This window comes from Polypterus senegalus, chromosome 2 (genome assembly GCF_016835505.1).
Source record: "Polypterus senegalus isolate Bchr_013 chromosome 2, ASM1683550v1, whole genome shotgun sequence".
Taxonomy (NCBI): Eukaryota; Metazoa; Chordata; class Cladistia; order Polypteriformes; family Polypteridae; genus Polypterus; species Polypterus senegalus.
In genome coordinates, this window is record NC_053155.1 from 211,652,382 (window position 1) to 211,668,535 (window position 16,154).

The window sequence follows — 16,154 nt, forward strand, 5'->3', positions numbered from 1 at the left end:
GAGAATTCAACAACAGTTTTATAATTGTTTAGTTATTCATTTTTAAACATTAGTAGGGCTTCAATGATTAATCAACGACGTTGACTACAAAAAATCGTCGACGTGGATTTTTTTTTATTTTTTGTCGACGCGTCATAAACCGAACCTTCAATAGAAGCTCCAGTCACAAAGAACAACATTGCTTTTTGTAACTGCAATGCACTGCATGAACGTCTGGGGGCAGTATCGTTTGTTGTTTGTCAAGACTGCACACAGTCCTACCAACGAAGAAAAACGTCTGAGGAGAACAATGCAGAGGAAAATATGGTTGCAATGGTGAGTCGGATAGAGGAGGGGGAAGGAGATGGAAAAAAATTGAGACAGAAACTTTATAAAGTGTGGGAGTATTTCACCGAAAAAGAAAAAAAAAAGTTGAATGCAGATTATGCAAAGCGGAGCTTTCTTTTCACGGCAGCACTACCGCGATGCATGAGCATCTGAAACGCAGGCATCCTGGAGCTGTGATGCCACCGTCTCTTGAAAATTTATGCTGAGAAAATAAAAAAGCTAACTTTTACAAGTAATAAATTTACACCCGATCTGTTCGTTTTCAAATAATATTGCATTAGTGCGCTGATGTTTTCTGATTGGTACTATTCAGGTCATACAATAATTTCTTCAAAATGTCACATATATTTGTCTTTCTTCTCTCCGGGTGCTGCGCGCTGACACCAGAAGGCGTGAGCTTATTCAGTGCTAGCAGGAGCATGCAGGTGACTGGTTGCTTGTGCTATAACAAGCTTGACCTGGTGGCGATCAAAGAGCATGTACTGTGCAAGACATGTATAGAGTCCACTGAGAAAAGAAGAGCGTTCATGGCTCACCTTGCAGAGGAACATTCTTTCCTCTGCATGTCCTGGAATCCTGTGTAGACTGGGCAAGATTGGGGGGAAAACAAAAACGCAGTTACTGATTACAACCGCAAGAAGGTACACGAATGAATATGAATAATGTTGCATCCGTGCCACAGTGAGTCTCCTCCAGAACTGTAAGAACTATGACTAGTTTGATGCATGCTTCTGAGATGAAGGTTAACTTTACTTTTAGGGTCTCCAGTTTTTCCTCAGTTTCAATCGGCTCAAGGACATTTATTACAGCCTGACCCGCTTTTAAGCGCTCGTTGCATCCGAGGAGAATCCTGCTCTTATTCCCTGGTTTGTAGGTGCTGAGTTTATAATGGAAGAGGCAAAATATTTATTAAATCTTATAACACTGTTGTTCATTTTTAAAAAGGGAACCCTTTAACAACCAGTGCTGTCCACTAATATCATTTTTCAATGGGAATGACTGTTAATACTGGTTAATTATAATTTAATCGGTTAAGTGATTTACAGTAAATACATCGTGTGCAATTAGAACTGCCTACATAAAAGAATTACCATACTGTCAAATTATTATGTTGAGAATGCTGTGGTCTCGGCTATCAGTGGTTTCATCAACTACAACATAAAGTTTCTTGCCACAAATCTTTCGAAGAATAACGTCCATGTGTTGATCAAAGACACGGGGCAAATAAGTTTAACAAAGATTGCTCATTTTCTGGCAGCGCCCCTGCATATTTTCAAAGCTTAATAAAGAAAGGATGCATCTTTGTCATTTTTTTCAAGCGGAATGTCTGATTCCACACACATGGCCACAAAGTCCTCCACAAATTGGCATCTTGCATCTGACAATTTTGTTTCCTCCTCTATTGTTACCTGAAGGGGAACACTCATTGATCTTAATTTCTCCTTGTTCTTGAGATGGGTTTTAGATTTCATGTGGTCATTACAAGTACCTTTTTGTGTCCAGTCTATGGTATGCTGGAAAATTGCAGAAAAGTTGTTGTCCAGATTCGTAAAAATCGCTGGGATATTGTTGTGTCCTGAAATTTGAAGTTAAGCTTGTTGTTCCTAGTTTACTTGAAATACTTGGGGTATCTGGTACTGCTCGCTTTGACTCGTGAAGGTAGCTAATTCATGTGCCCTTAACAAGAAAACATAAAGAAACACCCGTACAAACAGATAGCTATGCGACTAGATTTCTATGAAGAATTGCATTCACTTCAAAAACAACAAACTAGAAAATAGTATCTGAGTGATAGAACTATGGATTATTTAATCATTTAATATATTGGGTTTTGTAACAGTCATGCTTCTGTCTCTAAATACCACACATTTTTTGTTTTTAAATCTAAAATCTGTTTTTATGTGTTAATTCTGTGATTCCATCCGTGTTTTCCACATCACGGAAATCGTAGGGACCTATATATCAACACAATATCCTGACATGCATGGGAATTTTTGAGGGTTTTGACTTTGCAGTCAACACCCTTATCCAAAATTGTGAATGTTCAGTAGTTTTGAAGCAGTCAATTAAAATTTATAGTAATAATGCCTGTTAACTTGAGAACACGTTGTGAAAAAATTTTAGTTAAATGGAATTTACAAGCAGTGAAAAGAAGTCGGTTAGGCCACATCAAATGTTAAAAGAAACTTTACCACATAAGTAATACTTGTGAATATTCATGTTCTATATGTTTACATTAAAAAAACTTCTAAATATCTGAAAATCTTTCTATAAGAATATCTAAATCTGAAACAAACAAGATTTGTATTTTTAACATGTGAATGGTTGCTTTGATACATCTGACAATTCCTCTCTCAACCCCAGGTAATACTAAAAATGTCCTCTTAATGAATCCTTTGGTCATTTTTGACCACCTAAGATTTAAATTACTGTTGTATTTTAAAAAATGAATAGATGTTTATGTTCACAAAAATGGTTTAAACTTTTTGTTAGTCACTCTTTCTAATATTTGAATACTTCTGTCTTTAAGTACTCAAGATTTGCTGTTTATTTCCTACCTCTCACCTTGCTACATCTTATACACTTGTGTATGTTAAATACAATGACTGTAAGGCTATTTACATTTTTTGCTTCGAATAACGCATTTTTATTTGGAATTGACACTCAAATATGTACATGAAGCAGTGGTCTAAGAGTTTTGAGGTGGAATGTGAAAGTGGTATTCTATAGTGCTGCTTTTGTATAAGGTAAATAATATTTATATATCTCTTTTGTAATAATGTATGTAAATTAAACCTAACATTTATGGTTTGAAGTATATGTTACTTGTTTTTAGAACCAAGTCACCATGGATGCAAAAATATACCATATTAGGCATATTAGGCTTTATTTGAAAATGTTAGTGGTTTTAGTTCATGATGATGCAGGAAAATATTGAGCAGGGTGCCAGTGGATCACAGAATACACCAAAATGAGTGAGATTTAGAATAGAAAGTTTGAGAATATTTGCATCCTTTCCTCTGAGAATCTTCTACACTTGTAATTTGCAGCTGCCAGACCCTATTTGATTGTGAAAGCATATCTTCTTTTAGTATTGTTAATCATTCAGATTACCCTGCCCTGTGGGACTATAAAAGATATTTAAGTCTGAACATAAACCATGAAATAACCCTGGCTGCCACCCGTGGCCATTGACAGTAACTGATAGCATTCAGCCCTAATATTTTGTGTACCCATACTCCTTTACTTTCTCCAGACTCTGTTTACCCAACCGACTTAATTTAAACATCATATAGAGAAATTGTTATATATCTTGCAGAAAAATTATTAAAAATTGAACAGAAAAGACCCCCGTACCTATTAGTTAGAAGATACAGTATATGACAACAGAAACACTTGCCAGACCTATACAGGAACATGGCAATGCAGTCAGAAGAAAGGATCCATGGTCTCTGATTTACATACGTACAAGTTCGACCGGACACACGTTTAAATGGGACTAGGTGCAAGTTAAATTCAAGGCTAATACTAAAAGTGTCAGAGAACTGGCTGAAACATCGCTGTTGAATGAAAATGCCATTAACATACATTTGGAAATGAATCTAGCATATGCAGGATTAAAAAGAACAACATGCTAATAATTAATAAAACTTTATGACCAACACCCTCTGAACCCCACCTCATTAATCAACCCTACCACCCATCAACCTTCTCTCCCCTCCTTATTTGCTATATTTTGTCTTTGATTCTTGTAAGTCTAATCATGTTCCTCTGATGATGGTTCCTGGTAGGAATGAAAAGCTTAGGAATAAAAAACTTATTTTAAAGATAGTCATTAATTTTCTCCCTTTGTTTTCCAGCTACAGATGCATCTTACAGTCTATAATTGTACTTGCAGAAACCTGATATTAATCATTTAAAATGACAGTTTTTTTAGTATGTTTCATATAGTTATTTGCACTGCCTAGGGTGGCACCCTGAAAATTTTCTTACAGAGAGCAGCTGCTGAAGATCAACATTCTACCTCATTCATGCTTTTGAATTTAAATAACAAGAAGCTGTTAGCAGCATTTTGTTGACAGACGGTAGAACATTTTGGCCAGTCTTTATCTGATGGGCTATTTACACATCATTCACAGTAAGGCCCATGCTTCTTTGTTAGTATTTATAATTCGCCTTTTGCTTCTTTATCCACATGCTGTCTCTCTGAGACACAAAGGGATATTTTCACAAATGTAAAGTATCTCCATTAAAACAGATTTCCTACAGCTGATAACTACTTGCATTAATAACTAAATGGTTGATCAAGATTTACAGTACAGCAGCAAATAGAACGTTTTGTTCTGACTAGTTTTTTGTATGCAGTCTTGTGCTGCATTTCATTTGTACTGTGAATTTTAGAGTTCCTAGTTGGAATTCTTGCTCAGAAACTCTGACCTGATCAATTGAGTTCCTCTGACATCAGATTATGACGTTAATTCAAAATGGCAACGTACATTGTGGACGTTAGTGAGAGCTGTAGTGTTGTACTATTTATTAGCACTTTTGTCTATTCGTGTCTCTCTTAATTGCACACATAGTACTGTTTAACTTCTTCCTCTGAACTTGTTGCTCTGTTATGTGGATGTGCAAAATTAATGCATTAATACAGAATGTGTGGTAATCAACTGGTATTTATTCCAAAAAAGCAAGCACAACAAAGGATTTACAGGAGGTTTGCATTTGGGTTTTCCAAATGTTTTACTGCAGTGTGGTTAGCTCAAGTATGGTGCTATTCCCTGCACCAAATTCTGAGGTAAATTGATGCTGCATTACAATTTTGTTACGTAGCCTACTGTCAACATCTGACATAGAAAATGGTGATAAACTATTGTTAGTTACCCAATAAAATCTGGATTTCACTCTGAATGAGTTTGATACAGTGATAGTATTGGTAACCAGAGAGTAGATTCTTTGTGAGACTGTACTAAATTAGTAGTCATGTAAAGATTATTATATATGCTAAAGTGTGAGCAGTTTAGATAGCTGACAAGCAAACTGTCCACAAGAGCACAGTAATTTAAGGAGACCAGATGGTTTGAAAAGCTGTTAGATTAGATTGGAGTGGTAGAAGCTTAAGCAGTGTAAAGTGGTGTTGTGTTAATAATTGGGTTCAAGCGGTATTTCAATACAGTTAGATTTGCAACAGTTCTGATGATTAGAGAATGGTCATCTCACAGACTGGGAACAGTAACTGACAAAGAGAATGTAAAATGCTTAGATTGTGAGTACATCGGATTGGCTAACAGAAGTGAAACAGCGAGAGAAAGCATAAGGTTGTTGGTAGTAATGAGCCAAACAATACGGTAGCCTTTAGTCAGAAATGAAGCTGACTTAAGAAAAGAGTTGTTTAGATTGAGCATTAGAGGTAAGTCATTCATCTTTAAGAGGATTTGCTTAGACTTAACAAGTGAAGGATGGAAGTGAAACAGTTTCCTGTGTGTTCTATAACTGAGCCTGCCTTCCTTTATTAGCTTGTTGATTTGGTGGGCCTAACTTGCAGTGATGTGGCCTACATGCACACTACAGCATAGAGGATCATACTATTATTAGAGAGTTATAAAATATACAGTCCCTGACAAAAGTCTTGTCGCTTCTCTATTTTGTAGAAACTCTTGCTATTAACCTGACTTTTAATTAATCAACTGGTGTTAGAAATAGCTCATATGAAAAGCTAAAGCCCTCCCAAATGATGTTTAATGCACTGAAATAAATTAGTTTCACTGAAAAAAGATTTATCATTTAATCAAGACAGAAAGGTCAAATTTGGGCAAGACAAAAGTTTTGTCGCCTATACAGAAAATGAACAACTTTACTGCAAATCCAAAAATATGTCAGCAAATTAAGTAGTGGTGCTGTGAGATCCAAATTTAATATCTTGTATGACTTCCATGAGCTTGAAGGACAGCATCCATGCGGTTTGGCAAGGATTCATACAATTTATTGATGAAGTCATCAGGAATAGCAAAGAAAACAGTCTTGCATGCCTCCCAGAGTTCATCAATATTCTTTGGTTTCGTCTTCCATGCTTCCTCTTTCATCCTACCCCACATATGCTCAATGATGTTCATGTCTGGTGACTGGACTGGCCAATCCTGGAACATCTTGATCTTGTTCGCTTTAAGGAACTTTGATGTGGAGATGGAAGTATGCAATGGAGCACAATCCTGCTGCAGAATTTGGCCTTTTTTATGGTTGGGAATATAAGAGGTAGCTAAGATTTCTTGGTATTTTAGACTATTGATGTTGCCTTCCACCCTGCAGATCCCTCGCATACCCCCATACTGGATGTAACCCAGACATTGATTTTGCCTCCACCAAACTTCACTGTTTTCTAGGTAAATCTCGGCACCATGCGGGTTCCAGTAGGTCTCCTGCAATATTTGCGCTGACTGTGGTGTAATTCAACAGAAGATTCATCTGAAAAATCCACCTTCTGCCACTTTTCCAGCGTCCATCCTTTTAGCAGGTTGTGGGCCTTGGCAAATGCCACACGGTTTTTCAATTGTCTTTTGTTTAGTGCTGGCTTATGGGCACTGATTTGACCATGGAGGCCATTTCGAGACAGAATCTGACAAACTGTTATGGTTGACACAGGGACTTCAGGTGACCAGGTCTCATGGAGCTCTGCTGCAGTGGAAAATGGGCTGGCCTTGGATTTTCGAGCCAACAAACGGTCCTCTCGAGCAGTTGTCTTGCGGGGTCTTCCTGACCTGGGCTTGTCAAAAACGTCTCCAGTCTCTTCAAATCTTTTTTTTATCCTCTGAACTGGACGCTGAGACACATTGAAGGTGTTTGCCACATCAGCAGTGGATTTGGTCTTCAGCCTCTTGATAATCAACACTTTAGTCTCAGGGTGAATCTTAGGCATGTTTGCAGAGGTCTAGTTGCAGTTGATGTGAAGGTTTAGTGTACTGGGGTTCTTTTTATACACACCTGAGACCTAATTGATCCATTATTAGTCACAGGTGAAGCTCATATGACAAGGCGACAACACTTATGTCTTGCCAAAAATTGACTCAATGGGCTTTACCAAGCTGTGAATATTAGAATACTTTTTGTCAGTTTCGTTTTGCACTGAAACATTATTACAAAAGCTGATGGGATTAAAATGACCCATTTCTTGTAACAAAATTTTGATTAGAAATATATTTTAGCGGCACTTCAGGTCAATTTGTACACAAGCGACAAGACTTTTGTCAGGGACTGTATAAAAGATATCACCATACTATAAAAAAGTATGGCCTTCATATTATCAACCCCAATTAGCAACAGCAGTACACTCCTCTCCTTGAATGGTGATCGGTTGTATAGACCCTTTGGTGTGGCGCAAGTCAGCAACCAGTTTCCTCGATTTTGCTGATGCGGAGTTACAGATAATGCTCTTTGCACCAACAGCCAAAGTTCTCCACCTGACTCCTGTTACCTTTTATGTCTAAAAAAAATTAAGGGGCTTGGTGGTTCTGCAAAGTTAGTGAAGTGGTTCATCATGCAATCACTCTATCTTTTTTCAGACATGCTTATTTTCTTATTTTTTAAAATGCTTTATAGAAAAGTATAGTGCTATTTAGATATAGGCAAAGGAATATACTTGATGTGTTTTTGTGTAAACTTTTTATCTTGTACCTATTTAAGTTGTTTGATCTACCTCTTATATAACCTTACAGTCCAAAATACTGTTTTTAAAAAGGGCTTGAAGATAAGAATAATGTATTTTGCGGTGATAGTGGGAAAGATGACCATCTAATTAAAAAGGCATAAATCAGCATTACCAGACAAACAACAAAAGGGATGGACATGCAGGCTTTCTTTGTTGTTTCAAAACTAATTGGTTTACTTGTACTATTACACAGTACGTGTTATACAGAATTACGTGTGCATTTATCTGTAGCTCCTCTGCTCTTGCATTCCAACCCAGATTGGAAATTTCCACTCACTGTGTTAATGCTTGGACTAGTCATTCTGGATTTCTTTGCAAATTAAAAATGTCTTGGTAAATTTGTCAGAGAATGGACTACAGGAAACAAAGCTAAGATCCATCATTGAAATGTATCCAAAGAAGGTATAGTGGACATCTTGTGCCTGCTGTCTTTGCTTGTCCTCTGTTATTGCTTGTGAGTGTGCATACACACTTGAAGTTTTACATTTATTAGTCTGCATGTCGAGATGTACATTTATGATTTTATGTAGCTAAGTGCTAATTAGAATATTATCTCTGATGTGACAGTAGTGAAGAAAGTATAGATTGGGATAGCTGGACATTTTAAGTAGACTTGTCTGCTCTTCCACATTATTTTGCTAGTTGTATTTCAAGGACAGTGGATCAATACACCAGTATAAGCTGTTTATATCCGGCATTGACGCCAGTTGATAAATATAGCAAGCTGAGCCATGGTCACCTTATAGTTCATCCTCTTTGTTGTTTTCTCTGCCCTAACCTTGTAAAAGTGAACTTCTTGTTCAGGTTCTAGTTTTCTTTTAGTTCTCTGAGTGTTCATCTTACCAGTCTAAGTAAAGCATTTTATATATTTAACTGTATATAAAAGATCATTCTGTAGTTTATTGCAAAGTTGAGAAATGGTGGAATTAATAACGTAAGCTGATCTTACTGTTTTGTTTTAATACAAGGCTTTTGTATACACTATTTAAATCTAGCGTAGATAAATCCTCTGGTAATAATTTGAAGCTCTTTGACAATCTCCCATTCCTTAACTTACCATGGTGATGTTTTTACTTGTGAGTTTGTTCTTGCTAAAATTAAGACTGAGTCTGTGCAATTAGTAAATGTTCTTGTTAACATGTATCTTTGTAATTTTTTTTTTCATTTGACACTAATGTTAGCATTTATGTAATATAATACTTTTGATGAACTAAAATGACATACCCTGAGAAGAAAAGTAAATTTAGATTTTTTTTTTCCCTAAAAATTGCCCATTTTATGTAATTCATTTTGTGCCATGGTCGTTAATATTCTGATGATTGCGCGTTTTACCACACTGACTTAAAGGTCATTGTTAATACCTATCTGCTTACTGCAGTTACCTAAAGAATGGACATATCATCTTGTGAAAGATATTTTCATTACAAAACTTGGCTTGAGTTGCTTATTGACAAGTTAACAGCTGTTCATCACATTGCATTGTAAGATATTTAAGGCAAAACATTACAGTGTATACAAATATTTGCAGATTTCACTTGGGTGAAATACTTTAGTAGTCCTTTAATGTAAAAGAGTAGCAACAACAGTTATCAAAAGTACTAGAACATTATAAAATTATTATTAGACTGATGCATGAGAAATACAGAATGTAATTCAATCAAACAGTGTTAAAACTGAATTTAGTTTGTGTCTTTTTAGGATGTCTGTGCAAGAGATGGCAATTAAATATGTAAAAAAAAAAACCTTTTGCCATCTATTGAGGCATTTAGTCATATCATAAATCATAATCAAACATTATTATAATGCTGTTTAAAGCAGGTGTGCACTAATACTGCTTAAGTGCTAGTGTTGTTTATTCCACTTGATATGAGCACAGATGACAACCTTATATAAACCTAATGTGTGTGACAGTGTGTTTTTCTTTTTCATTTTTTAAATTTATATTTATTCATTGAAGTGTTCTTTTCAGAGAAAATAAAAATGATAAAAGAAATGCATGTGGCACGGCCAGTCTCTGCTTGAACTGTACATATTCATTTAGCTACAGCAAATACATAAAAAAATATAAAAAGATTGGGTGCAGACATCCACACCAAAGTTTTATGCTAATTTGTTTATCAAAGCTCCCCCCCTGCAGCTGTAAAATAAATGTACATTTCAAAAGCCAGACTACATATAAGTAGTTTTTCACTAAGAAGTTATATTTATATTTTAAAAAAGTATGTGTATGTGTGTGTATATATATATATATATATATATATATATATATATATATATATATATATATATATATATATATATATATATATATATATATATATATATATATATATATATATATATAATGAACTTGTATCTAATGTAGGCAAAATGTTGATACATTTAAAGAACTTGAATTTCAGTGCAGGATCATCATGCATTTCATGTCTAAACATCCAACACAGTTTAACTTAATGTAACAATTAAAATCCCACTGCTCTTTCAAGACACAGGCCTAGAAGCCTAACCATATTGTAAGATTTTTCCTTGGGGAAAGCTATAATGAATACATACGTCATAGCAAGTAGCTTCTTTCTCAGCCTGTACTTCATTTACACAGGTAACGAAACGACCTTCTTATTATGCCTTGCTCATTCTAAAATAAATTTTATAAGTTGATGTTTGACACCTTCTGCAGCAGAGTTCCAAGAGAAATGTCTGATCATTACTGTGAGATACCTTGTGAAGTAGCTGATTGGAAGTCCAAGGCCATTTTTGTTAAATATTGTTTTTCCATTAAGAGCAATTAGTTAAAGGGTTCCTAAATACTGAAAAGCTAATATCAGATAACCAATGACTTGTTCACAATCTTGATTTTAAAAAATTTTCATATAGATACTGCTTTGAAGAGTTGTTATAAAATTACACTGTTCTATTGCACATTCTAATTTAGATTGAATTTATTAGTTTTATATTATTTATATTTAATTTATAGAAAAGAAAAGGCTGATTAATAAATGCACTATTTATGTCTATATGTAATTTTTGACCTTGATGTGTTGCTGTCAATTAATCATAATAAATGTTAGTTAATAGGTGGCAGTTGTTGTTCAGCTGTATGTGTGCATGGATGAACAAGAAGACTTTGTGTTCCTTTCTTGATTCTTTTCATTTTTGGTAAATGGTGTCAAATTGTATCAGTGCACTGCTAAATTAAACTCATGGAATATTGCAGTGTAATGTATCAAACTAGATGGCTTGTGCCATTAAGAAAAATTCACCAATCCTCTGAGCAATGTTGAACAACCCTGGCTTATTTTGACATTTGCTGTTCTGCCTTTTGTAGATTGGTTATTCTTCATAATACTTTTATTTGTTTACCTATTATTGATTTTCAGGAAATGCAGCTATATATCATACCAAGTATGATCTTTTAACATGTTACACAACTATAGAACAAATCTGAATATCTCAGATTATTTCAGTAGAATCTTTTGGTCTCTGATTAGCATGGCACTTTCCATGAAAGGTGTTTAGCTTTACACATATAACTTCAAAACCTAGTGTGTAAGTACCTTGAGTCAGCAATATGCCATTGTCGTCTGTGTTACATTAAAATGATTTTGGCAAATTTTAGAAAGATAGGTTCTACTCATGGTTTATGTCACACATTTTGTAGTATGTGTTATCAAAGTTACCTAATAGTTGGTCTGCTGTTTCACATTTTGTTGATTAAATGTAATGCGTGGCAATACCCCGGTCCTCATTCAACTCTTTAGTTGAATCAGAAGATGTTCACATAGCTTACTTACTACAAAACACCATTTCATTTGTGGCGTTTCATACGTTTCGCTAGAGGGCGACAAAGACTTTTATACATGCTGTCGCTGTTAGTAATTTATTGTATTCATAAGACTACAAGGATGTGTGCCAGCCTATTTTTATTTATTAACAAGCCTGAAAACGGTAGGGAAACCGCTTGTTTAGCCTGCGCACACTTAACAGTACTTTCAGGTAAGAAGAAAGAGAATACTATGGCCTCGTTTAAGGTCCCCCCCAAACAAATATATTTTAAGTCGATTTGTTGTATTTACATTTTTGTGCGTTGTTTGATCATACTCATGTCGTGTTCTCTACCCATCTACAACTAAAATCAGAAAATAAAGTAAATAAAAATAAACCGATTCTCCTTGCAGAGGGAGGAAAGAGGCCTTGGCTGTAGCCGGTTTTTCCCAGTTTGAGATGCTCCGATTGAGGCGGTGTTAACGTCAGGTAGGGGCGGGCAAGCAATGCAGCAAGCCAATGGGTGGCATCCGTGTACGTCTGAGTTGCATATTTTATGCAAATGCAGGGAGTCTGCAGATTTTGAGCGTAGCGGAGAGGAGCTGACCTTGGAGATTCCTTTGTGCTGCGAACAAGAAGGAGACTCGTGCTTGCTCTGTCTCTTCGAGCTCTACTTAAGGTGTATTCGCTGGACGCTGCTGCTTTAAAAAGATGTAATTGTCCATCACTGCCGTTTTCCAAGATAAGCTTCAGGTTTGCGTTTTATGGACGAAATAGCATGAATGACCAGTACTACTCAGCGGCAATGGATCTTGGGGTTTGCCAGCTGAGAAATTTTTCAATATCCTTCCTGTCATCTTTGCTGGGCACAGAAACCTCGTCCGTGAGACTTGATAATAGGTAAATGACAAAAACCTGCTGAAGCGGTTCCCGTGTTTGAATAGTTTGGTCGAGGGATGTTTAAGGATTCATTGGCATTGAAAGCAGGTTGAATTCTGTCACCTGTGACATAATAACATGAAGTTGAAATGCTATTTATTATAAGGAAATCCAATGTGATTATATCAACTTAAAAGAAAAAAAATGCTGAAGTGGTCGAAATCGCATGTAGGGGGGCGGGGGTAGTTGGTAGTTAGCAGAGCAATTGTGGTATATTTCCCATCCGAGAGGAAGGGAAAATAGGTCTTTGACTCGAGATACCTGGCAGCTGAATCGAGTAAAGCGTTGCTGTCTTGTTTGCGGTTTTTGTTTGATGTGTAACCCATTCTCTTTTTCTCTCCCCCCCCCAGCTCTTCGGGTGCAAGTGTGGTAGCCATAGACAACAAGATTGAACAGGCAATGGTAAGTAGTTCGTACCACGATCCTACTAAAGCGAAATCAAAGGCTTTCTAATGGGAAAATCGCTTATTTTGCATTTTGGGCCGTCGTAATTAGTGCATCGCAGCCTGTCTTGCATCCAACACGTTGAGTTAAAATGCTTGAATTTGTGCCCCCTAAATACGACTTTAAAAAGCGGCTACTTTCAACGTAACCGTGCAGATTGAAGTGCCACGTTGAAAAATCTCCTTTAACCAGTGCGGTCTTGTGATATGAGACCAGTTTGCTGCAGGTTCACAGCCTAAAGCCCCGGTGCGCTTCGTCTGATGCACACAGGTACTGAAATGGGCACAAGCTGTGGATGCTGTGTAATCCGAAGCCCTGCAGCGCTTGTTGGCAATTCCTACCGTGCATGATTGTTTTCCCCGAGATGGGAAATAAAGGATTGCGTGTGACTAGCTTTCGTTATGCAACACGCATTTAATCTTGGCTCGGTCATGGTGGCTGGGTTCTGACGATTTTTTTTTTTATTTCCTATTTAGTTGTTCGTGGTTATTGGACCTGCGCCTTAAGTCGAACACGTGACGCTGTCCCGTCCTCAAGCCCACCCACCCCCCGTGTTTTCCTTGTTGCTAGGCGAACTCTTGGGCGCTTACACCCATCTATAAATAGACCATTCTGTCATTGGCTCTTGATTGTAAGTGGGAAGGACATAGTGGTGTGACGAAATGCTCTGATCGCGTTAGGAAAATGGGAGTGGAATTCTGCAGAATGTGTGGCGCGTGCGTGTGGGGCTGTGGATGCGAGAGATCGATGCGAACTGGTCCCGCTAGGGAGGAATGGAAAGAAACCGAGGAGCTACAGTCAAAAAGACTTTAATGTCATGTTTCCTTTCATTTCATGTTTCACGCCTTCTAACTAATTTTTTCTCCTTTTTTAGGATCTGGTGAAGAGTCATTTGATGTATGCGGTGAGGGAGGAGGTGGAGGTATTAAAGGAGCAAATTAAAGAACTGATCGAAAGGAACTCGCAGCTGGAGCAGGAGAACAACTTGCTGAAAAACTTGGCCAGTCCAGAGCAACTGGCACAGTTTCAGGCTCAGCTCCAGACTGGCTCACCACCCTCTTCCTCACAGCCTCCAGGAACAGCAAGTCAGCCAGTCCAGCCAGCTACACAGAGTTCAGGGCCCTCCGCGTAGGACTGCAGTGAATAGGGCCGGCAGACCCCTGCCTGGGACTTGGACTTGCAAGCATGGGGTAGGGGCACTAGGAGTTAAAGACCCCTTTCAATTTGCACATGTTTCTATTTCTGAAAACCTTGAGAAAATCAAACACCATAGATTTTTCTGACCTTACTGACATTTTTCACTGTCTAGACAATCTTTTTTTTTTTTTTTTTTAATTTGAGGGGGAGGAATAATACCAGAATTTTGTGAAGCAGGTGAACGCTTTTCAGACCGTGGGATTCATTTGAAGCACCAATAGTGCAAATCTATCAAAACATACTGAAGAAGCTAAGATTTCACTCTGATGGGTGAGATGTTTAGAGGAATGCAATAAAGCGGAGAACATTGATTCACAAATCTTCTCATTATGCTCCCAAGCCTCAGTGTGAGTTGTGCAAGCACTTTCTTTTCAATGGTCAATGTGAAGAAACTTCCATAGAATATCGGAAGTGGGGGACTGGGACCCTAATCCCGATTCTGAAAGGAGGAGGGATTCACCATCTTACAATCAAACATGTTTCCATTGTCTCCCTTACTTTAGAAAACACAACATTTTATTTGGACCCATATGGAGAAACCTCTCAATACAGGTGGTGTAAAGACCTTTTCAGTGTTTAATTTGAATAAACTATCCTCATAGTAACAATTAAAAAAAAATTTGTAATGTTTACCCTGCTTTTTTTTCAAGCAGTTGTTAGGAGTAAAATGAAAAACCGCATTGGCAGAACCAAATGCATTGGGATTTTAGTTCAATTCCAGTGGCGGTGATTGTCATTATGTATATTTGTGTATGTAGTGTAAGTACTCTGTAATATAGTAAACTTGTAACTATTAGGTTGTACAGATTGAAATCTAGCTGTTTCATTGGCTGTTCTAAACCAGTTTTAGACGGTCTTTTTTTTATGCTGTAAAATCAGGAATGCAGCTTTGCAACTGTTTAGTATCTTAAAACTACTGCAGTGACTGTGTGTTTCTGTTTTCTTGGCTGCATAATATACTACAGTAAACCGTTGTTCACTTTAAACTATTTGAGGCAAAAGAGAATTAACCACACCATTGTGAGCACTCCGGCTATTGGAAATAATTCTTAATGACATTAAACCACACTTCTGAGGTAGGGTTTTGCATATACGTATAGTTGTATGCTTATGTCTTGTGCATGTTCATGGAAAAGTTGTAACAAATCAGTTGCACTTGACTGTTGCACTTCTCAACTTTCAATAAAATAAAAAACTTCCATGTTGTTAAATAAACTGCTTGCGTGGACTTCTGTAATTTTAATCTTGAGAATGAAACGGAGAGGATTGTCGTGTTTGCCATCTGTTCTTTGCTACTTGTGGGATACAGGCACATATTATATAATGTGAGATGAGCACACAGGCATGCGCGCCAGCTTGCCTGTGCTTCATGTGAACTCTCTCACGCTGAGGCCTGGCTGTGAACTTTGACAGGCCAGTCAGCTTCCCGCCCCTCTGCTGACATCACACTGGGGGTTCCCTTCTTCACCCTGCCCCCTTCTACAAGTTCCAAACAGGAAGCTGCTGCACATGCCTGTCTTGGACTCTGTTTTGAAGAAAGGGCAGTGCTTTTTGTGACTTGAAGCAGAGGGGAATGTTCTTGCCCAGTTTTGTACTTTTTGAGCTGCTCCCACAGCTTTTCAGTTGCATTATCGATGTGAGGTTAAATGTCATTATGTGGTACTGGCAAGCAACAAAAGTGATCAGTGGCGCAGAGCATTTGTAAAGATTAAAATAAAATTATTCTTTTTGAGTTGAAATGTCCATTTTCTTTCCAAATATTATGTAGAACCTTCTGCAATTTATC

General features: G+C 37.2%; 1 protein-coding gene across 2 annotated transcripts in view; it reads left to right on the plus strand.

The window, feature by feature from the left end:
- tsc22d1 (TSC22 domain family, member 1) overlaps positions 1 to 15,583 on the plus strand; it is a 96,475-nt gene extending 80,892 nt beyond the window's left edge. Inside the window, exons 1-3 of one of the 2 annotated variants that reach the window (XM_039745277.1) lie at positions 12,371 to 12,688; positions 13,078 to 13,129; positions 14,046 to 15,583. In XM_039745277.1, the coding sequence (XP_039601211.1) occupies positions 12,567 to 12,688; positions 13,078 to 13,129; positions 14,046 to 14,303 (432 nt within the window). In that variant the 5' untranslated portion in view covers positions 12,371 to 12,566 and the 3' untranslated portion in view covers positions 14,304 to 15,583. Of the gene's footprint in view, positions 1 to 12,370; positions 12,689 to 13,077; positions 13,130 to 14,045 lie in introns of those variants that run through there. The other variant, XM_039745276.1, reaches the window with a different exon arrangement.
- The last annotated feature ends 571 nt before the right edge of the window (positions 15,584 to 16,154 follow it).